This window comes from Solanum stenotomum, chromosome 3, assembly GCF_019186545.1.
Source record: "Solanum stenotomum isolate F172 chromosome 3, ASM1918654v1, whole genome shotgun sequence".
In the NCBI taxonomy this organism is placed as follows: domain Eukaryota; kingdom Viridiplantae; phylum Streptophyta; class Magnoliopsida; order Solanales; family Solanaceae; genus Solanum; species Solanum stenotomum.
This window is the reverse complement of record NC_064284.1, coordinates 34,274,419-34,298,181: the sequence shown is the minus strand read 5'-3', so window position 1 is coordinate 34,298,181 and position 23,763 is coordinate 34,274,419. Positions and strand designations below refer to the sequence as shown.

General features: G+C 35.9%; 1 protein-coding gene across 1 annotated transcript in view; it reads right to left on the bottom strand.

The window, feature by feature from the left end:
* Nucleotides 1-15,429: 15,429 nt before the first annotated feature.
* Nucleotides 15,430-23,763, bottom strand: part of LOC125859730 (uncharacterized) — a 42,270-nt gene continuing 33,936 nt past the window's right edge. The window contains exons 7-12 of the mRNA XM_049539543.1: nt 23,610-23,698; nt 23,303-23,503; nt 21,128-21,529; nt 20,032-20,115; nt 19,631-19,850; nt 15,430-15,984 (exon numbers count right to left, since the gene is read on the bottom strand). Of these exons, the coding sequence (XP_049395500.1) occupies nt 19,809-19,850; nt 20,032-20,115; nt 21,128-21,529; nt 23,303-23,503; nt 23,610-23,698 (818 nt within the window). The 3' untranslated portion in view covers nt 15,430-15,984; nt 19,631-19,808. The remainder of the gene's footprint in view (nt 15,985-19,630; nt 19,851-20,031; nt 20,116-21,127; nt 21,530-23,302; nt 23,504-23,609; nt 23,699-23,763) is intronic.

Here is a 23,763-nt window from a genome sequence, read left to right as displayed (position 1 = left end):
GAACATTTCATGTATTGAGGTCATTCGACGCTGCATCGTCTTATGATGCAAATTCAGGTACTCATAACAACAAATACATCATTAGGATCACATTTATCCAGCTTTTGTGAGACCTCCTTACTTTCAAAAGGCTCCAATTAATCTAGAGTATTGATAGTGGGTATATGTTGTTAGCTCAATATTCAATTAGTTTGGGGTCTTGTCCCGATAACCTATCTTCAATATGATAGAGGTTTTATAGACGAGTTACTCGAGTTATAACTTTCAACATTATTTTACAAACATATAAATATTATTCAAATTTTTAGATCTTTAAATAAAGCTGTTGAGTTTGTATTATAAATTTATTGTATGCTCATTTTTTAAAAAGCTTCGACATATGTATTATAACCTTCAGTATAGTAACAAGTCAAGTCAAGAGCTTATTTGGGACTAATAATAATAATTCTGAATGCCAGTCACGCCAAAAATATAAGCCCGGAGTGTGACATATGATCATCCCAAAACCATCTCAAGAAATCCATACTCGACCACCTGGAAAAATAGTAATTATGTTTGTTGTAATTATTGATACTCTCTTCCCTATGAGACCCATTTTTCTGAATTCCTTACTTCTTGGTATTTTCCAGTTGTTTCTTCATTTCAAAAAGGTAAATTACACAAAATAGATCGAAATGTAAAACTATTTATTCAAATTAGACTTGATCCAAACTATTTATCCTTAATGGACCCAGGGCCATACTATTTACCCACTTATCCCACTTTCTCCTTTCTTATTTCGCGCAAGATGTCAAATCACTACTATAAATTAATCATCTATGATACTCCGTCAATATTTTGATACCATATCCATATCATATAGGACTGAGCTTAATCCTTTGTGATACTCCGTCAGTATATTGATACCTTGTCGGTATCATATAGGATTGGATTTTTTTTAAGAAATAAATAAGAAACAATTAAGAGAAGATTATTAAAATCACAATATTATTTACTAAACTATAAATTAGTAGAAAATATATTCTTTGTGATACTCCATTGGTATATTGATTCTATATTGTATCATATAGGACTAAACTTAATCCTCTGTGATACTCCCTCGATATATTGATATTCTATCGGTATCATAAATGATTAGACATTTTTTCTAAGAAATAAATAAAATACAATTAAGAGAAAATTATTAAAGTCACAATCTTATTTATTAAACTCTAAAATTAGTAGAAAATATATTTTAATATTTTTTTCTCTTTTTGCAAATTTTTAAATAATTGTATCTAAATTATGACTCTTTTTTAAACTGTTTTAAAATTAAAATATTGAAGAATTGAAACTACTTTCATGATACCACGACAATAAATAGATATATCGTAATGGTATCATTAATGATTGAGTAATCTCATCGAAAGACTGAAACAAACATCAATGAAAACACACTGTTCAGTTTCATTGATACCACTAAAATCTATTTTACTTTGATGGTATTAAGGAGGAGGAAACAGTCCTTCAATGAAGACACTACTCAGTTACTCTTTGATACCATGAGAGTATATTCATATATTATAATATACTGTGATGGTATCAAAGAGGAAAAAATGAGGAACGCTAATGTCAACATGAATAAAAATAGATACATGTCATTTTTAAATAGTAAAATTTTTAGGAATTCCATAGTGTAAGGAGTAAAATACATCCTATCCCTATTCTTTTTGTAATTACAAAAATCTCTTAAACTCTGTACCTTTCAAATACATAAGTTTCCATCTGGATACATTAATTCTGCCCTACAATAAGTACCGGTTTGTTGCGCTGAAATAATAATAAAAATTGACAATCAAATTGAATCCCATAAATTATGCTTACATTTCTTCGTATTGTTAATCATATAGATGTTAATCCTAACAGGTTGAAGACATTCAAAATTCAAATTCCTCCCCCCTGTTCATTGAAGAAACCTTTCAAAATGATGAAGAGATACAAAGCTTTGATGTGTGCAGTTATGTGTGTTGAAGGTGGGAAAAGGGACGCACAAGCTCTTAACATGATTGAATAAAAAAATTAGTGATTCCTGTTATATATCAGAATTGGAGATAACAAATTATATAGTTGATACAAACAATTCAGATGTGAAGGTGAAGCAAATGTACAAGGATAAAACAACTCTAGTGGCTGTAATGACAAAATACAAATAGATCATAACTTCAATTTTTGAGTTAAAAGAACTGATAACAAAAGGTACGTGTCCAGAATTATTGTGTTGTAATACACTTTTTTTGTTATTGAATGTGTTTGTTACTATATTAGCCATGATACTTTGCTAGCTACCACTACATTACTAGTTTGCCGCATATGTGTTGAATTTTTAGATATGTGTATCAATGTGTGGTTAATATAAGGTATCGGGTACATGCTAATTTGTTCTTCTTCTTTTTTAATGTATCATTATAGAGGCATGGGTAATTAAGACACATATGTATGAAATGTATCATTTAGTTGATGTGTATCTGACACATGTAATTTGTTATGGGCAATAATATGTTTCAGACACTAAGTGTATTTATGGTCCATTAAGATCAGTGAAAATCATATATCTTGAACTTTTTTTTTGGAATGATACATGAAATAGTGCTTCTTTTTAATGTATCTGGTACAACTGCCAATATGCATTAGTGTGTTTTTCGGATGACTGTTGTTGGAGATTGAAGGTATCTGTTAGGAAAAATTCGGATATATTCAAAGTAAGGTACTTCAATAATGAACATAAAGGATCCAATGTCAGATAAGGACGATTGGTCCATTTCAGAATGTGTTTTGGAAGAATTGTCTTGCCACCAAGATATAAAAGGATGCCTGGACAACCAAAAAAAAGAAGGAAGAAAAATTCAGATGAAAAGTTAACCACAAACATAAATTATTGTAGACGTTGTGGATAAAAAGGTCGCAACCGAAGAACTTCTACTTTCTTTTTGAAAGATGATTGACGAAGTCTTTATTTGAAACATTGTGATGTTTCAGATTAGTAATTTTCAAATGTAACATTTCAATCTATAGATTTTCCATTGTTACAAATATATACATTACAAAGTACTGTTAGCTTATTAATTTTGGAAACAATTAATTGAAATGTTACAATTTTCAATTTGCCTATATTTATGATTGGTAATAATTTGTTCACATTATAAAGTTATATAAAAGTTTGAGAATCTGGTACAAGATATTATGATTCAGATACAGTGTTTATATAATGTATGATTTTATGTTTGATAATAATGTATCTGATACAAAGTGATTGTAAAATGTTATGTGTAAACTATAATGAAGTGTAGTTATTAATGTATTACAGTAAAAAAAACTAAGTTATAAAGTTTATACATGTTTAAAATATACATTGCAGTGGTTAAATATCAAATGTGTCATAAACTACTTATAACTAATGAAAAAAATATAATTGTGCATATACTCATTGATGACTCTGATACTTTTTTTTTTTGACATTTTTGTATCTAAAAAAATAAATAGTATCAAGTATTGTATTGTGTATCACAAAAATCATTATTATAAGAGACAAATGTATAAAATAATACATACTAGAATTAACAACTAAATATATTAAAAATTAAAGTCAAAATCGACAAGTTTTTAGAGAAAAACTATAAAACTTGGATATAAGTATCTTAAAACAAATAAAGAATCAATATAAAACTTGAGTTAATGTATCTTAAAAATAAGGCTTAAGTCATATGCAACCCCTTAAAGTTGTTCGCATATTTCACTTAAACATTTTAACTTATCTTTGTTCCTATTGAACACCTTATTTGTTTAAAAGTCGTTCCTATTGGACACAGAATACTTCACATGGCAAAAAATGTGTGCTTCACTCTCTTTAAGCGCGTGAAACTGTTGAAAATAATATTTTTTTCTTTTTTTCCCTCTAACTTATATACCTAAATTAATAAAAAAGAAAAAATAATAATTTTTTTTAAAAAAAGTCTTCTTCTCCAGCCAATATTTTGCTCCCTGTAACCATTCTCATCCACCATTTTCATCTTCTTTTTTTACGCACAATGCCCACCCCACCCCTCTCTTTCTCTACCTCTATCTAATTCTTCTTTTGTTTTTTCCTTCTTTTTTTTCATAAGTAGATATCTATGTCTCAAATATTTCGGTGAAGTTTCATTTGTTCCGATGAAAAAAGTATAAATTGAACTTTTTCGGTCGAAAGTTTGAAATTATCTATTGTAATTATGATGAATGATTACTAATATGAAGAAGATTAAGGCAATGAATAGAAAGTTTTAGTGCTATCAAAATGAAAGAAAATAGGTATTAAGCTTGGCTGGGCGGTGTACTTGTCGGTGCCGGCGTCGGCACTGATGAAAGGGAAAATAGGTCTCGAAGAAGAGGGATTGGCTTAATTCAAAAAAATAAAATATTATTTTCTTAAATTTCTTTTTGAATTATTTAAATAAAACTTATAAAAAAATTAGATTCAATGCCACTTGTCATTATTTTATTGGTAGATATGTTAGTACATGCGAATGAAATACACGCATCTTTGTTATTTAATTGATTGTCATTTAATGTCAAATATGTATAAATTTTTTAAGGTTAAAGTTTTCAAAAGGTACAAGTCTAAATTAAAGTGGCTAAGATCAAAAGTTGTCTATGCATTGATACATAATCACTATTCTACATGAACCAAATCATCTTGGAGTAGTGGAGTGAAGTGACTCTTAGGCTTTGGTGGATCATCTTTATCGCTAACATATCCTGCATTGGCCTTGTAAATGTTGTACTTTCATAATAGTGTTTCATATGTTGTGCTAACATATCCCGCGTTGGAATCTGTTTAATATGACGTATTTCATAGACTGCAATTTCAAAATAATGTTCATCACTTAAGACAATTTACATAATACATGTTGAACTAGTTGAAATCAGATTGGAACAAAAATGTGAACATAACAATTTAAGTATATGATACATAATTACAATTACAAATGTATCTTACTCTTTAATCGATACATAATAATAAAAGGTGTATCTGATACTCATTACAACTTGATGAACTAAAAAATCTGTCAAAATTTTGTATATGATACTAAGTATAACATCATATATTCATTATGTGGTATTTAAGTATCAGGTATAAACCATGTTAAAATATGACACAATTTTCTGCATATTACAACACATCATACAATTTGAACTTAATAATTTGATACATTCAAAACAAAAAATCAAATAGAGAACAAAATTAGGATTTTATGTATCAACATAGTAGATTTAAATCAAGATACATGTATCAACAATTTATGTCTCACTTTTCAGTCAAGGATATTGTATCAAATTTTTTGAAGTAACTAACAACGGGGGATATCAAACATAAAAAAAGTATAAGTTAGGAAATAGATACCCTGGATTATCAGGAACCGATCTATGCGTGATCTGACTGTTGAGGACCTGAACTTACATCACGAGAAGAAGTAGCGCAGAATATGCGTCAGTACTTGAGAGGTACTAAGCATGCAGGATAGAATAAAGCTGAATAATAACATAATTGAAAACAAACATATATTTGAACAATGACATAATATAAGTATGATACAACTGAGAATACTGAACATGAAATACTAAATGTAATGACCAAGTTTATAACAGGCTGAGACTGAATACTGAACTACACTAATAACATGGCTAATGCAATAGAGTCTGACTAAACTGTAAGGAAGCTACTAATAATCGACATAAAACCACATGAGCTAAATGTGAAGTCCGATGTATACGCTTCATCGAGAGGACCCAATATACCCTGCCAAAGGTATAGAGGCATGCTGGCGTGATCACTAAAATGATGCCACAGAGGGGACTTACAACCTACGGGAACGTAGTTATGTGACTAGAGGGTGACTGACCCTAGTCCACTCGATATTAAGCTTCCCAATTGATTAAGTAATTTACCATTTTTATGACTGAAGTTCTGTAATATTGGATAGCTCAAATACTGACATTTAAACTCTGAGAATGTAACAATTATGATTGATAATGTGACATTCGTAAACTGAAGCATGTGTATATCTGAAGAAACTGAATAATATGACCTAGCATGCATAATTCATGAACTAACGAATATATACAATTAGGGTTCTGGATATCATATGAGAAACTGAGTATTAACATAGTAATCTGATTTGGATCATTCTAACAGTTGAAAACCCAACAATTCTAACATTCAATAAACCCTAGGTCTAGATAACATTAAGGGAATCAAGAATCTGATTGAAATCTAGGGACTTAATGGGTGTAAGGAACCCACTAGTGAAATCCCACTGGTGACGAATTCCACGGAGAAATCTTTCGATTTCGGGGTTGGAACTGATGTAACCTTGTTGCGTCTTGAACTAGGGTTCTTGACCTCTTTCTCCTCTTACGGTCTAATTTTTCTAAATTTTGATGAATAATTTGACTTAGGTAAGTTCTAGTTATGTTTCTAGGCTAAAAATGATCAAAATTACGTAGTTTAGGGGTCCAACGCATAAGGAAATGACCAAAAGTTCCCTGACTTAAAAGTTGTCGCGGTCAACGATGGACCGTTGATCCATGCTGGTCAACCGTCAGTAGACGACTGGGAGCCGAAAGCTGCGGGTTGACCCACAGACCGTGGCCTGACCTACGGTTTGTAAGTCCTGGCGTGGGAGGACCCTTAGTTGGATTTTTGGCTACTTTTGGGGGAGGGCTGCAGTGACCATCCACGGACCACCAACACAGACCGTGGGTCACCCTACGGTCTGTAGGTGGTGACCGTCGGTGGCACCTGTCACTTCTAAAATCTGCAAATCTGGTATGTTTTCGGATACGGGGTGTTACATTATCTCCCTCTTGGGAACATTCGTCCTCAAATGAAGACTAAACTAGCTGAAATGGAGGGAAAGAGCTGCAACCCCTACCACTAAACATTGGAAACTAATTTCTAACTGAACTAAGTTCCAAGAACATGCAAATACGCTGAAAATGCAAGTACAAACTGAAGGAACAAGATGCTAAGACTAAAACTGCACGTGAATGACTGAAAAACTGAAGAGGAACTATCACCTCAAGTTAGATTGGAATCGGAAGAAAAGAGGTGAGGTTATTTGGCCTTCATGGCTGCTTCGGCTTCCCAAGTAGCTCCTTCTACGGACTGACTCCTCCACAAAACCTTGACTGAAGCGACTTCTTTGTTTCTCAACCTTCAAACCTAACGATCAAGGATTTCAACTGGTACCTCTTCAGAAGTGAGACTATCCTTCACAGCCACGCTTTCTAAAGGTACAATAGATGTTGGGTCACCCACACACTTCTTCAAAAATGAAATATGAAAACCCGGATGCACTACTGCTAGTTCTGTTGGCAACTCTAACTCGTACGCCACCTTACCAACCATTTTCAAGATCTTGTAAAGGCCTACATATCTTGGACTGAGCTTCCCTTTCTTGCCAAATCTCATCACCCCTTTCATAGGCGACACCTTCAAGAAAACCCAATTATTAACCTGGAACTCTAGTTCCCTTATCCTTACATCTGCATAGGACTTCTGGCGACTCTGGGTTGTCTTAAGTCTGTCCCTAATGAGTTGCACTTTCTCCATAGCATCATGAACTGAATCTGACCCTATCAAGGGTGCTTCACTTACTTCAAACCAACCAACTGGAGATCTACATTTACGCCCATACAATGCCTCATAAAGGGCCATTTGAATGCTGGAATGGTAATTATTATTGTAGGTGAACTCTATAAGAGAAAGGTGATCATCCCAACTACCCTTGAAATTGATCACACAAGCTCTCAACATGTCCTCTAAGGTCTGAATGGTACGCTCTGCCTGACCATCCGTCTGCAGATGAAATGCAGTGCTAAGGTTAACCTGAGTACCAGACCTTTCTGAAATGACTTCCAAAAATGAGAGGTAAACTGAGGACCTCTATCTGAAATGATAAACAAAGGAATCCCATGCAACCAAACTATCTCATTAATGTAAAGCTTGGCGTAGTCCTCCACCGAATCTGTAGTCTTGACCGCCAAAAAGCGTGAAGACTTAGTAACTCTATCAACTATCACCCAAATGAAGTCATGTTGTCTGCGAGCACGAGGTAAGCTTGTGATAAAGTCCATGTTGATCACTTCCCACTTCCAAGTAGGAATATCAATTTCTTGAGTCATATCTCCTGGTTTCTGATGTTCTACTTTCACTTGCTGACAATTGGGGCACTTAGCCATAAAATCCGCTATATCCCTTTACATACCATTTCACCAAAAGACTTCCCGCATATCGCGGTACATCTTAGTGGCTCCTGGATGAATAGAATATCTGGAGTTATGGGCTTCTTCGAGAATCTGTTGTCTCAACTCACCCACCTTAGGAACACATAATCGACCCTGATAGCAAAGTACACCATCTCCCCCTTGGGAGAAAACCTAGGCACTCTACTAGTGGATTGTATCCTTTAGTTGAAGTAGTACCGGATCACTGTCTTGCTTTTCCTTAACCTCCACTACCAAAGAATATTTTGACCCATTCTGAACTGTTACACCACCATCTGATATGCTCATAAGATGAACTCCTAAGCGAGCAAGTCTGTGAACATCCCTTGGTATCTCTTTTCTTTCTTCTTCAACATATGCTACACTACCCACAAATAGTCTGCCAAGAGCATCTGCTACTACATTGGCCTTACCAGGATGGTAATGCGCACTCATATCATAATCCTTGAGGAACTCAAGCCATCTTCTCTAGAGAAGATTCAACTCTTTCTGGGTGAACACATACCGAAGGCTCTTATGGTCTGTGAATACATCAACATGAACACCATACAAGTAGTGTCTCCAAATCTTAAGTGCAAACACCACTGCTACCAGCTTGAGGTCATGAGTTGGATAGTTCTTCTCATGCACCTTAAGTTTTCTGGAAGCATAAGTTATAACCTTACCTCGCTGCATCAACACACAACCTAGGCTAAATCTGGATGCATAAATAGATCACATAATCGTCTGAACCCTTTGGTAGAGTCAAAACAGAAGTTGTAGTCAACCTAGTTTTCAATTCTGTGAAGCTTTTCTCACAATCATCTAACCACTTGAACTTGACCTTTTTCTGAGTCAACTTAGTCAACGGAGAGGCTATGGATGAAAATCCTTCCACGAACCTTCTGTAATAACCCGCTAGACCCAAGAAACTTCTTAAATGTGTAGGAGAGGTACGTCTGGGCCATAGTTTCACTGCTTCTATCTTTTGAGAATCAACTCAGATCCCTTCGCTAGACACAATATGCCCAAGGAAAGCAACTGCTTGCAACCAAAACTCACATTTGCTAAACTTAGCGAATAACTGGAGATCTTTAAAAGTTTGTAGAACCACCCTCAAATGATTTGCATGTTCTTCCTCATTCCTAGAGTAAATGAGGATATCATCAATGAAGACGATAACGAACAAGTCCAAATACTACTTGAACACTCTATTCATCAAATCCATGAAAGTTGTAGGAGCATTGGTTAGTCCAAATGACATAACTACAAATTCATAATGACCATACAGAGTTATGAAGGCTGTCTTTAGAATGTCACTATCTCTGACTTTGAGCTAATGATAAACCGATCTAAGGTCTATCTTTGAGAAATGACTAGCACCCTGAAGTTGGTCAAACAAGTCATCAATCCTGGGGATGGGATAATTATTTTTGATTGTGACTTTGTTCAATTGTCGATAGTGATGCACATTCTGAGAGAACCATCTTTCTTCTTCATAAACGATATTGACGCACCCCATGGCGAAATACTAGGTCTGATGAAGCCCTTATCTAGAAGGTCTTTCAACTGCTCTTTTAATTCCTTAAGCTTAGCTAGAGCCATTCTCTAAGGAGGAATAGAGATAGGCTGGGTATCTGGAAGAAGATCAATTCCAAAGTCGATTTCCCTTTTGGGAGGAACTCCGGGAAGATCTTCTGAAAACTCATTAACTACTGGAACTGACTCAAGAGTTAGGGTTTTGGAGCTTGAATCCTTAACCTGAACTAGATGATAGAGATAACCCTTAGAGATCATCTTTCTGGCCTTAAGGTAAGAAATGAATAGACCCATAGGCGATAAGCTACTACCCTTCCATTCTAAGATTGGTTCGTCTGGAAACTGAAAACGAACAATCCTAGTTCTACAATCAATTGAGGCATAACATGAATGTAACAAATCCATGCCTAGAATGATATTGAAGTCTACCATTTCTAACTCTACAAGATCTGCTGAGGTGACTTTTGGGAGACTGGGCAATTTTTGTATACCCGCCTAGCTATAACTTGGTCACCGACTGGAGTAGAGACTGAGAAGGGTTCTGAGAGAGTTTCTGGACTAACATCAAATTTGACTGCTATAAAAGGAGTTACAAATGAGAGAGTAGCCCCTGGAACTAACAAAGCATAAACATCAAGGTCAAAGATTCGTAACGTACTAGTGACTACATCAGGAGAATCTTCCTGATCCTGGCGAGCCTGGAGAGCAGACAACATGTTTTGGCGTTGACCGCCACCTGTACTTGAGTTACCCTGCTGAGTCGGGCGACCTGTTGGTGCTGCTAAATTTGTAGACTGAGCTCTACCATTGTTTCCTCATTGACCTTGCTTAGAAGGACAATCCTTCAACCTGTGACCAGACTGACCATACCCAAAACATCTTTTCTTTCCTGCAAAACACTCTCCCGGATGGTTCTTACCACATTTCGAACAAGTTGGGTAGGTTCTGGTGCCTGAAACACTACCTTAAGTCTTAGAGCCTGATGCCCTACCTTTTTTATCATTACAGATCTTGGAGGATGGAACACTAGCTGATGAAGGTGCTGGAGTTGAAGACTTCTGCTGATACTGCGAGTGATTTCCACCACCCAATTTCTGTTGAGAATTGTCATAATTGCATTTCCTTGCTTTCTTATTCTCCTTGGCATGTTCCCTAAGCTTATCACCCTCAACCTGCTGAGCATGAGTCATGAGCCTGGAGATGTTCATATCTTCAAGCAATATAGCCTTCCTACACTTTGTCTTCACTAGATCGGATACCCCATACATGAACTTGTTCCTTTGAGCCCTAGAGTCAGCAACTATGTGAGGAGCATACTTGGAGAGTTGGGTGAACTTGAGTCCATACTCTTGGACCGTCATAGAACCCTACCTCAAATTCATAAACTCCTAAGCTTTTGCCTCCCTCAACTCTCTTGGGAAGAACCTGTCCAGAAAAGTCTCACTAAAGCATTCTCAAGTAATAGGAGCTGCATTAGTACCCGTGTTCTCTTTCCACTGAGTATACCAGATATGAGCTACATCATTAAGCTGGTAAGATGCCAACTCAACCCTATCATTTCCAGTTACATGCATCACTCCAAAAGATCTTCTTGACCTCATCAATGAAGTTTTGGGGATCCTCACCAGTCTGTGATCCTAAGAATTCAGGCAGATTCTTCCTCATGAAATCACGAACTCTAGTTGCAGTTGACCCAACATTAGCATTTGTCGAAACTGGAGCCTGCTGATTGTTCTGGTTGGTCACACTCTGAGCCAACAACATGATAGCGTTTCAAAACTCCGCATTCAAAACTTCCTAATTTGGGACTTGAGGAGCTGCGTTTGCATTCCTGGTATTCACATTCCTTCCATAAGCTCTACGTGGAGGCATGATCTGAAATGAAAAATGATGAGTCAGAATGAGGAATTAGATCATACCTTACGCACGATAAGAGTAACAAAGAAATTGAAGTTTTCCTAAAACACTTCATAGCCTCCCTCTCATTAGATGTGGTGCACTTTACACCCATGAAAAGGACTCTACTTAGTGCGACTTTTTAGACATCCTATGACTCTTAAACCTAGTACTCTGATACCAAGTTTGTCACGCCCCGAGGCTACCCCGGATGCGGACACGGGACCTAGGCTCACGAGTGACCCCAAGCTAACCCTGTTGGCATAATCATGAACATACTAAAGGTAAACTGAGTAATAAAGTTGTGCAGAAGGTAAATCATATGAAAGTCTGAAATGATGGGGAATACCCATATATTGTCTAGATATATGAAAACTGTGAGTTGAGTACAAATGAAAGGTCAAACTCTAACACTATAGTTGAATCTAATTATGTCTGAAATAAAGCCTCTACTGACTAGAAATACTAGGACATGACCCAGCTAGATCTAGAAAAAACTGAAACTAAAGCTAAAAGTAATAAAAATAGCCATGTCACTAGTCCTTGAAGAATGAGAACTCACCACTGATGCTGCTGAACTGAAGATCGGGAACCGATCTATGCGTGATCTGATTGTTGAGGACCTGAACCTACGTCACGAGAAGATGTAGCATAGAGTATGCATCAGTACTTTAGAGTTATTGAGCATGCAGGATAGAGCAAAGTTGAATAATAACATAACTGAAAATATATCTGACATGAGATAAGCAAGATGCAACTGAGAATACTGAACATGAAATATTGAATGCAATGACCAAGTTTATAACAGGCTGAGACTGAATACTGAACTACACTAATAACATGGCCAATGCAATAGAGTCTGACTAAACTGTAAGGAAGCTACTAATAACCGACATAAAACCACATGAGCTAAATGTGAAGTCCGATGTATACGCTTCATCGAGAGGACCCAATATACCCTGCCAGAGGTATAGAGGCATGCTGGCGTGATCACTAAAATGATGCCCATAAAGGGGACTTACAACCTACGGGAACGTAGTTATGTGACTTGAGGGTGACTGACCCTAGTCCACTCGGTATTAAGCTTCCCAATTGATTAAGTAATTTACCATTTTTATGACTGAAGTTTTGTAATACTAGATAGCTTAAATACTGATTTGCAAACTCTGAGAAAGTAACAATTATGATTGATAATGTGACATTTGTAAACTGAAGCATGTGTATATCTGGAATAACTGAATAATCTGTCCTAACATGCATAATTCATGAACTAACGAATATACAACTAGGGTTCTGGATATCATATGAGAAATTGAGTAATAACATGATAATTTAATTTGGATCATTCTAACAGCTGAAAACCCAACAATTCAAACATTCAAGAAACCCTAGGTCTAGATAACATTAAGGGAATCAAGATTCTGACAGAAATCTAGGGACCTAATGGGTGAAAGGAACCCACTAGTGAAATCCCACATACCTGGTGACAAATTCCACAGAGAAATCTTTCGATTTCGGGGCTGGAACTGATGGAACCTTGTTGTGTTCTTGAACTAGGGTTCTTGACCGCTTTCTCCTCTTACTCTCTAATTTTTCTAAGTTTTGATGAATAATTTGACTTAGGTAAGTTTCAGTTATGTTTCTAGGCTAAAACTGATCAAAACCACGTAGTTTAGGGTTTAAACGACGTAGTTTTGGGGTCCAACGCATAAGGAAAAGACCAAAAGACCCCTGACTTAAAAGTTGTCGGGGTCACCGACGGATGGGACGGATGGACCGTCGATCGACTGACGGTCCGTGCTGGTCAACCGTCGGTCGACGATTGGGAGCTGAAAGCTAGGGGTTGACCCACGGCCCTGACCACAGACCATGGCCTGACCTATGGTCCGTAGGTCCTGGCGTGGGAGGACCCTTAGCTAGATTTTTGGCTACTTCTGGGGGAGGGATGTAGTGACCATCCACGGACCACCAACACGGATCATGGGTCACCCTACGGTCCGTATGTGGTGCCCGTCGATGGCACCTGTAGCTTTTGAAATCTGCAAATCTGGTATGTTTTCAGATATGGGGTGTTACATGGATAATGTAGGTCGAGAAATTACACCGACAACTTTTCTACCCCTTTTCTTAGGTGCTTTTCCCCTTTTGCTTTGGAAGGTGAAGGTACATTCTTCATCGACATTGCCTTCTTAGAACTTTGATTCATCATAGTCAATGGATCAATAAGCTTTTAGATCTGTTTTCAGTGCATTTAGGATCATTAGAATCATAAATTCGATCAGTGTTAGATGTATCTAATCGGGTAATCACAATACTTAAAAAAAGAGCATCTTCCATATATATATAAGAAAATTGATGAAAACTTTTTTCGAAGAACAGCAACATGGAGAAGACGATAAATACCTACGGATAGATTTGAAATTGATTGACTAGAAAGAAAGCTTTTGAAATTCAAATTGGAATTAAGGGGATAACTGATTAGATTATGGGAGTGAAAATAATGAGAAATTGAAGGGGTGAAAGTAGGAGTGGTGAAAGGTGGGTTTGGAGTGGAGAGTAATGTATTCAAACGTTTGGGCTTTTGAATGGAAAAGATGGATTTTTAAAATATTTTGAAATGGTAGAGAATAATATAAAATATAGTAAATAAAGGTGTGTAGATAGGTAATTTTTTCTTTAAAATAAAAAGAGGTATAAAAGTAATGAGACATTTAAGCGTAAATATTTTATTTCTTGAGATATAAGTGTTCTTTTCACTTTCAAATACCACCTAATTCTTTTTTCAAATTTGATACTTAGGGATGGCAATGGGGCGGTGCAGGGTGGGGCGGGGTGAGCTTAACTCGCAAATTTTTTAATCTACCCTGCCTCGCCCCGCATAACAACTTTTTTTCATTTTCAACCCGCCCTACCCCGACCCACATAAACCCACCCCACATGAACCTACCCCGCATAACTTTTTTAATATTTTTTTTTCAGTTAAGTTTGATACTAAAAATAAAATTCATAACAATAAATTATTTTTTTCATTAAGTTGTATTGATTTAATAGGATAATGACTTAAAACTTTATTTTTTAGGGGTCAATTGGAAAACATGTAAGAAATTGTATTAATTTTATTGAACCATTTTCATATACTATCTCGAATATTTTAGTAGATTTATAGAAATTGTCTTGATAAATAATGTTCTATCACTCTTATAACATACAAAAAGTTAAAATTAAATTTAAACCCACATAAAATCACATATACCCGCAACCCACAACCCGCATCGCATTAATTTTTTAAAAACCCACTTCAACCCGCCCTGCCCCACATAGCCTTAAACTCACCCCGCCCCCATCCACTCCGCCTCATTGCCATCTCTGTTGATACTTCAGCGGTAAGGATACCAATTTCTAAAATCATTTTTGCATAGTTTCTCATAATTCTCCCACTTCGCCCGAAGAATCATCACTTGCTCGAGTTCATTCCCTCATGATTGCAAGGAAAGATTTTTGTTAAGATTTTTATCTTTCTTACAAGGAAATAGCCTTTTAGAAAAAGTGCCTTGACGAAATGATAACCAAAGGCAAACAAAACAAAACAAAGTTGATGTTTTTCATTTTTCCATCTACAATTTCAATAATTGATCATCTTGTTCCATGCAATGGACAAAGCACATTGACAACTCTACTCAGAAAAAAACAGTTACGCCGGCATGACAAATCAAGTCTCATTAAGTGTTCACCTAAAACAAAATTCACACCAGAAAAAGGACAAGTATATACTAATTCACCAACAAAGTTATAATAGAAGGTTCTTTCATGAATCTGTTTTTGTATGCAGCCAACTCTGAAGAGCATTCAGTCCCTTTGCGTTGAACGAGATGGGAGGTCTATCAACTACACTGAGATTGCATGTTAACGAGCATGAACAGTCCCATATAAAGTACCGCACAACACATTTTTTTTACTGTTTCTACGCTTGTAAGGATAAATAAATACTTTCTTACTGTTTCTACGCTTGTAATGATTGAAGACAAGTCGGGTAACAAAGATATGAAAATATCTTCATTTTTTTCTTTCTCCAGAAATATTATCTGAATGGCACTCCTAATTCTCATCAACTCTTTAAACTCTCCCCTGAGACATCTCAATGCTGACAAGTTTATCAAAATTGCTGATACATAATCCTTACCACTAACTTTATGACAGCAAAATTTGTGTTCCCTAACCACTTGATTGTATTCACCAACCAAAGTAAATGAAACATGCAACTTAACAGTCCTGCAGAAAAAAATACAAAAAGGTGCATCTTAGTTCTCCACTTCAATTAACATGACATATTTGAAATTTGAAAGCAGAAATAGCAAGCATACTGAGACACTTGCTATAATATGAAATATACCAAATGTATCAGAATGTATAACCATTACAGGTACAAAATATGTGTTCGGCTCCAATTCCAGATTACAGTACTTCTACTATTGGTAACATCAAATCAAGAGACAAATTATCAGGCATAATAAGAATTACACTAAGGTAAACTTTACATAGCATTCTCCGATAGAATCAAGAAAATTTCAAAATTACTCGTGTCACCTGAAGACTAAATTTTAGCTCTTTCACCAAGTACTTCCAATATCCATAGAGAAGACTCGAAAAATAATGGTTTAGGCAAATTATCAATTCTGCAGCCAAATGCAAATCGATTCATCCAAGGCAATGGAACTCCTTTTCAATTAATGCAAGTCAAGTCATTCTACAATAGATAGTTGAAGGAGAATAAGAAATGTTTGCTCTTTAATATGGATCTCAAGAGCAATGAGGAAAGTATTCCTTCGTTTGTGCTGTGTAGACTGATGCATGGGGAGCCATCCTAACAGCAAAGAACCTGCAGAGGACAATCTACATTAACTTGAGCTTCATGCACGAGCAAGCATGAGAGGATGTCAACCATCTAATACTCGGTTTCCCTATTGCGTACATGCTGCAAAGCATGGTGTGTAACAATGTCAGGAGCCTACTGGGCGATATTCTAGAGACTGTAAAATAGTGGTACTAGGGTGGAAACTCAGAAAGAGCATGGGACGTAACTCCTTTAGTGCTCATGTGTACCATATGGAAGGAGATTCATATCAGCGTGCTTTTAAGAGTGGATTTTACCATTTTACACATAAGCAGAACAGGTTGGCTTTGTGTACTTTTTGGGAAACATTTGACTAGATCCTCTTTGTAGAGAATCATGTTAGTATATAAACATCAGTGACGTTTAAAGTCTTCGTGCAAAACTATGTTATTTTGTAAGTTAGTCTACTTTTGTGCACACCTTATGTATGCAGGGTTTCCCATCATAAACGTTACTGCTGTTTATCTGCAGATACAACTATAAATAAACACAATCAATTAGTTATAAAATTTAAATTCAAGAATTTTCGTTCGAGTTGGCTGATGGAAATAAGTGAACTGACTCTCACTTTCTGCTTCAGAACGATTCCCTTACTCTCAAAATTTCCTTTAATCAATCCCCTCTCCATAGTCGTTTCCATCCTCTCCTTCATCACATGTCTCCTCTCGCTTCCTTCCCCTTCTTAGACAAACCCTCTTTCCCTTTCCTCCCACCTCATTTCCTCTATATTTCCTCTCCATTTTTTAAGACTTCAAGGCTAACTCTCTAACGTAAACTAGACCCTGAATTTGTTCCCCATCCTACATCAAACAAGTTAAAATCAACATCCAGAAAGCCCCCACAAGCATCCCCCACTTTTCTGTGGACTGGCCAGAGTTTCTTTTAGGTCTAATATTACAGCTTCTTTGTAGGTTTATTATTTGCTTCTTTGCTTCTAGAGAGGAGTTTCTCTTTCCGTAAACACATTTGTTTCCATTCTACACTTCTTTCTACAAGCTCATAATGCTACTTTTGGTATTGCAAAACCACTTGGCTTATGTTCTGCAGAGCCGAACATTGATCAATAATAGTATCTTAGGCCTTTTGGAAATCCACCCTATCATCTTACAATCTCATTATTTTCCAGAGCAACACCAAGTGCACGGTTTCTTCTTCACCTTATTTATTGCCTTAAATAATCATTTACCATAATCTTCCTATTAAGATGACTGTTATAAAACTGTCAAATACATAGAGAATGAAGCAATTTTAACATTGTATTAATCCAAAAGGAGAGATATTGTAGGTGTATAAGTTATCTATCAAAGGAAAACAAAATCACTAAATATCTCAACCTATGATTGTGCTATGTATTCTATATGAAGATCTGTCTATGTTCATTCGGTGTCTATGTATATTCTATTACACTCCCCCTCTCAAGTTGTAGATAGATATTACTCATGTCCAACTTGTTACAAAAATATTCCACCCTAGTTCCATTCAAAGTCTTCATGAATATATCACTTAATTGCTCTCCTATCTTCACATAGCCAGTAGAAATCATGTTTTCTTTAATCTTCGCACGAACAAAAGTGATAATCAACTTCAATGTGTTTCATTCGATCATGGTACACTGGATTTGAGGCAATGTGTAGAGCAACCTGATTTTCACACCAAAGTTTTGCTGGAGACAAAGGATTCATACCGACTTCAACTAAAAGGTGATGAATCCATGGTATTTCACATGCCAATCGAGACATAGCTCTATACTCAGATTTTGCACTATATCGAGATACAACATTTTGTTTCTTACTCCTCCAAGATAATTGATTTCCACCAATAAAGACGCAGTACCAGCAGTAGATCTTCTATCAATTCTTGAGCCAGCCCAATCAACATATGAAAACACTCAATACGAGTATGTCTGTGATCATTATAGAGTATGTCAAGGTAGGAGCTCCTTTTAAGTAGCACAAGATCTGATCCAAGGCTACTTAATGTTTGACTGTCAATCCAGACATGAATTGACCAATGATACTAATGCATATGCAATATCTGGACGGATCACTATGAGTTAGTTCAATTTCACAACTAACCTTTTGTATCTTTCCAGATCATCAAAAGGGTCACCATCATCCTTAGTAAAAAGTACATTAGGAACTATTGGTGTACGACACGGTTTGGCTCCCAATTTTCCAGTTTATGCAAGTAGAGCACTACATACTTTCTTTGGACAAGAAACTCCTCTTTCTTGTTTTTTGCTACTTCGATGCCCAAGAAGTATTTCAACTACCTCAAGTGTTTGGTATGAAACTTGGCACGTAAAAACTTCTTGAAAGGAGAAATTCCTACAAAATTATCTCATGTAATAACAATATTGTCAACATAAACAACGAAAAGAGTGATACCAACTGTTGATTGTCCGTAGAGAACTCAGTGATCACACCGATACCCTTTTGAAGGCGAAAATATCCCAAGAAAACACACTTCAATGCATTTGGATTCAACTAGGTAATAGGTGGTTGAACATCTCGAACATAACATGAGCTTCCAAATACCCCAGGTTCCATCGAAAATAGTGACTTATTTGGAAAAAGAACACTGTTAGGCACATTACCAACAAGCACATTCGATGACACACGATTTATTAGAAAACGAACAATAGAGATTACACAACCCAAAGTTGTTTAGGAACCTTCATTTGGAACAAAAGTACCCCAGCTGTCTTAAGACGATGCCTATTCTTCCTCCTAACAACTCCATTTTGAGAGGATATTTCTTGAGTTGTTCCATCACTTCAAGAAATCATATTTCTCTTTACTAATTTAAACCTAAAATCCTTTATGCTTCTCCAGCCGAATTCTCATGTAGTCGAATTGTCGTCCAACAGCCACTAAAAATAAACCCGAGGCATGAATAAAAAAGAGAGGAAATTTGCATGGTCCATCAGAAGTCAGGTCTCATAAATTATCAAAAACAAGAATTTCGGGAAACACACAAGACTGCTGTATTGGGTTCAGATGAGAACAAAAAATTGCAAAGTACCTTGCGTGAAGGTAGTGCATGGGCGTATACTCAAATGCCAACCACATTGCTGTATAAACTCCAAAGAAAACTATATCTGATAATTGTTCCGCACTCCAACGTTAAAATCATATTACAGTTAATAACTCCACATGAGAGATCTGACTTGCCATCTAAGCAAATGGAAGAGTCCAAACACTCAGTCACCATTTTGGGCTGCTGGATTTCTACCTTTAATCAGCTGCTTCAAACAGGAAAGAGACATTTAAAAAGAGTAGGTTTTTATTAGCAAGACCAACTTGTCCAAATGAAATTTTAAAAATAGGAACCAAGTAAATGGTGCCATCTCGTATGAAAACTTGAATGATCCCATTGAACAGGAAAAAGTATCAAAATCCCAACGCCAGGTTAGAAGATACAACCTTGTAGAAGTACTTCCTCCGCAGTTTGATGGCAGTCCGTACACACCTCTTGACCCGAATCTTTAACATATTGTCATTGAATATCTGATGCATGTTCAACATATAATTATCAGTAAATACTAACAATGTAACTCCAACAAATTCATAATTTTCATGCAATGTGCACGTGTGTAAACTCCAAACAAATTCATAATTCATAAGACAGGCAAATACAGAGAGAGAGAGAGAGAGAGAGGTGCCAGAAAATAATTCAAGACCAACTTCCACATCAGATAGCACCAAGGTAAAAATGAGGAGGCATCTGAAAAACCAGCCAAAATGACAGAATAATCAATCACCGCCCCTAAAGAAGATAATAACGCCATGTTCATGAAGTGAGGTGCAGTCCAAGGTCCATCAGCATGTTAATATAGTAAATTGATATATCAACGGAAGGACAAACACACTTTAAATTATAACAAGCATGATAAATATAAAAATAATCTGAATCTTCAAAATTTATTTTTAACCCTTCAACAGCAAAATAGAGATGCATTAAGTTCCTGTTGACTACACTTGGACCTAAATACACAAAGCAATTTTTAGGGAAGTAATGGTTGATCACGAGTTTATACGTACATCACAGCATGTTCAAAAGTTACACAACTTAGGAGGTTTTCAGCTGTAATGCCAAAACCTGATATTTTAGCATAATAACTAGCTAATGTTTTGGAAACACGATCCAGGAAGCAATTAACGATATTAGTAGCTAAACCATCAGGGTCAAGTAAAATGAGAAACAAGTAAAGAAATAAATAAAGAGGAATCTTCAATGCAACATATGTTTTTGTCTGTAGTAGTATAGTGACTAGTGATAAGAAGATTTAACAGGAAATATAGGCAAATTCTTGTGGAGTCCAAAACAAAAAAGAAGAGATTAAACAAACAGAAAAATAAGCACCACCACATAGAGTTGCTGAACTGATTACTTCACATTACCTTTCAAAATCAGAATGACACATAAACCAAAGTAATTAACAATGACATAATCACACAGTTGAAAGCATCCACTCAACGATCAGTGTAGCACAGTCGATGTTAATTTAAATAAACCTGCCTTTATAAGATCATCAATTGAGTGAGTTTGTTTAATGATCTTCTGGTGGTTCATGACAAGAATAGCTGCTACACAAAAAACTGGTAATTCATCGACAGTACTCCTTGTTGATGAGACCATATTAACACTGTGCATGCCACTACTTTTGGACCAAAAATTCCTTGTAAGGCCACAAAATGGATGAGCTAAGGAAAGCTTCATCCCGTTGTTTGCAGAGACAGTACGCTCTCCACTTCCATGTTTAGAGGGCGAGTCATCCTTTGAATCACTATTGTTATTCTCAATAATTTCTTCTCCTGATTCTGCCTCAGACTCCTTTGGAATCTGAATGACCAATATTTCAGGGCAGTTCTCCTCTAGATGATAAGCAACCAATTCATCAAAATCTGCAGCCCACATCATCTGCAAAGTCCAAATAAGTTAAGCAGATGAATAACAACAGAAAACACCTAATGATATTGAAGAGAAAGAAGACATGCTTGTGACTAAACGGAACAAAAACTATCCATATTAAATATCAATAATATTGCATGACAATCGTGTTGATGAGCGAAATCTTAGTCATATGAGATCTCTGAACTTTATTGTCGCTCCACGCTCCTTGATAATTCTTTTCCTTCTCCTTACTACAAATGCTCGCAATTGTATGTTTTTATAAGTGTAAAATGGGGGATACTACATTTAGGATAAGCCTGTGGTGAAAAATGGTAGAGAGCTTGAAGGGTGATACAGTCATATCCCTGAAATGTTGAACAAGACTAACTTAGCTGATTATATGGCTACTCCCAAAAGATGCTATAAAGCTAAATAGTAGATAGAGCTGAATTTAAGATGTATATTATTAACGGAAAAGGGTCAAAAATACCCCTGAACAATTGGAAATGGATCAAATGTACCCTCCGTTTGATTTTGGGGTCAAAAACACCCTTACCGTTAGTGTATTGGCTCACTTTTACCCCTCAAAACTAACAGATGCCATGTCACCTTAAAAATCACATAAAACAATATTTTTTTTGCTGACTTGGAAATACACATGGACAAAAAGACCTAACGAGTAAATTGTAGTGAAATAGTCATGGATCTGCAAAAGAAATCACTGAAAGCAGAGATGCAAATCCAATCGAAAGTAATCTACAACATCGATGTTGCCATTGTTGTTCTCCTACCCAAAGATGATGTAGATACCATTCATAAAACTCGACGAAACTTAGTAAAAAAACGTTAAGCGTTGAAATTTTGACTCAATCGGTTGCCTTCTCATCATCTTGGCAATTTTTAATTTTTCTTTTGAAATTGGAGAAGATTAATAGCATAGGAAAATATATTGTGAAGAATTGAAACTACAGGAAATTATAAATGAATAAAATTGTGCAAGGATTTTGACTTATGGAGTAATTATCCCCAGCCAATAATATTGAAACCTCTGTTGTTTTATTTTCCCTCATCAAAATTCTGAGGTTTTTTTTCCTTTATCTGCTGCCACAATGAGAATTGAAAACTTGAAATTCAAAAGAATAATGATAAAATTATTGTGTATAAGGGAGATAATTAATTTATCTTAGAGGAATAATAGAATTTTTGAAAGTATAGAAGAAGGAGAAGATAAGAAAGAAATTCAGATGAAAAAAAATGAAGAAAAATTTCTTACAAAGCCACAGGTTCATTCTTTTCTTCAAAGAAAGAAAGAGAAGTGAAAGATAAATTTATTTTTATTTTATCTATTTTTTTGTCCATTTGTATTTCCAAGTCAGCAAAAAAATACAATTGTTTTATGTGATTTTTAAGGTGGCATGGCATCTGTTAGTTTTGAGGGGTAAAAGTGAGCCAATACACTAACGGTAAGGGTATTTTTGACCCCAAAATCAAACGGAGGGTATAGTTGATCCATTTCCAATTGTTCAGGGGTATTTTTGACCCTTTTCCGTATTATTAATAGACACAGCACTGTCATTTTCAATCATCTCTTTGTCTATTCTTAGGAAAGTAAAAAGAGAAGTAACCCAGAAATTAGAACTCATTAAGAAAAGGGTCCAGGTAAACAAATCCATCAAATTACAAGAGAACTTCTGATGCTATAGTACTTGTCCTGCTAAAGGATTGGTGCTTTCTCATTAGGGCATGTCCTTTCACCTTGCAACTAACATTCTGATTCTCGATAAAAACAGAAACACAAACCTCCCACATACAAAGAACCTCATTAAAAGATAATTCTCGGCGGAAGAGCACCAAAAGCATCCGGAAGGCGAAGTGAAGGCTTTCAGCACCTATGCTTGCCAAATGAGAAAACATTTCTCGATCTGTAAGTTCCACAATATGCCATAGAGCTTGCAATTGCTTCATGACTCCAGTTGGCCCTTCCATCTGAAAGTTCTCACGCTGAAGAGAAGGAAACACTAAATAAAGTCACAAGCACCAAAAGAAAGGAATAACAATGAAGAACTAAAGACAGAAATAATGCATGAATTGTTGTTCATGTACAGACCATTCTCCGTAGAAGCATCTCAAAGCACCAGAATGCATCAGCATTATCCTCAAACAGAACAACAAAAGGAGACAAGAGATCACTCATTCCTAAAAAAAATAAGAGAAGAAAATAAAGGAATCGCTTTAAGAGCTTTGAATTGATACAGCAAAAA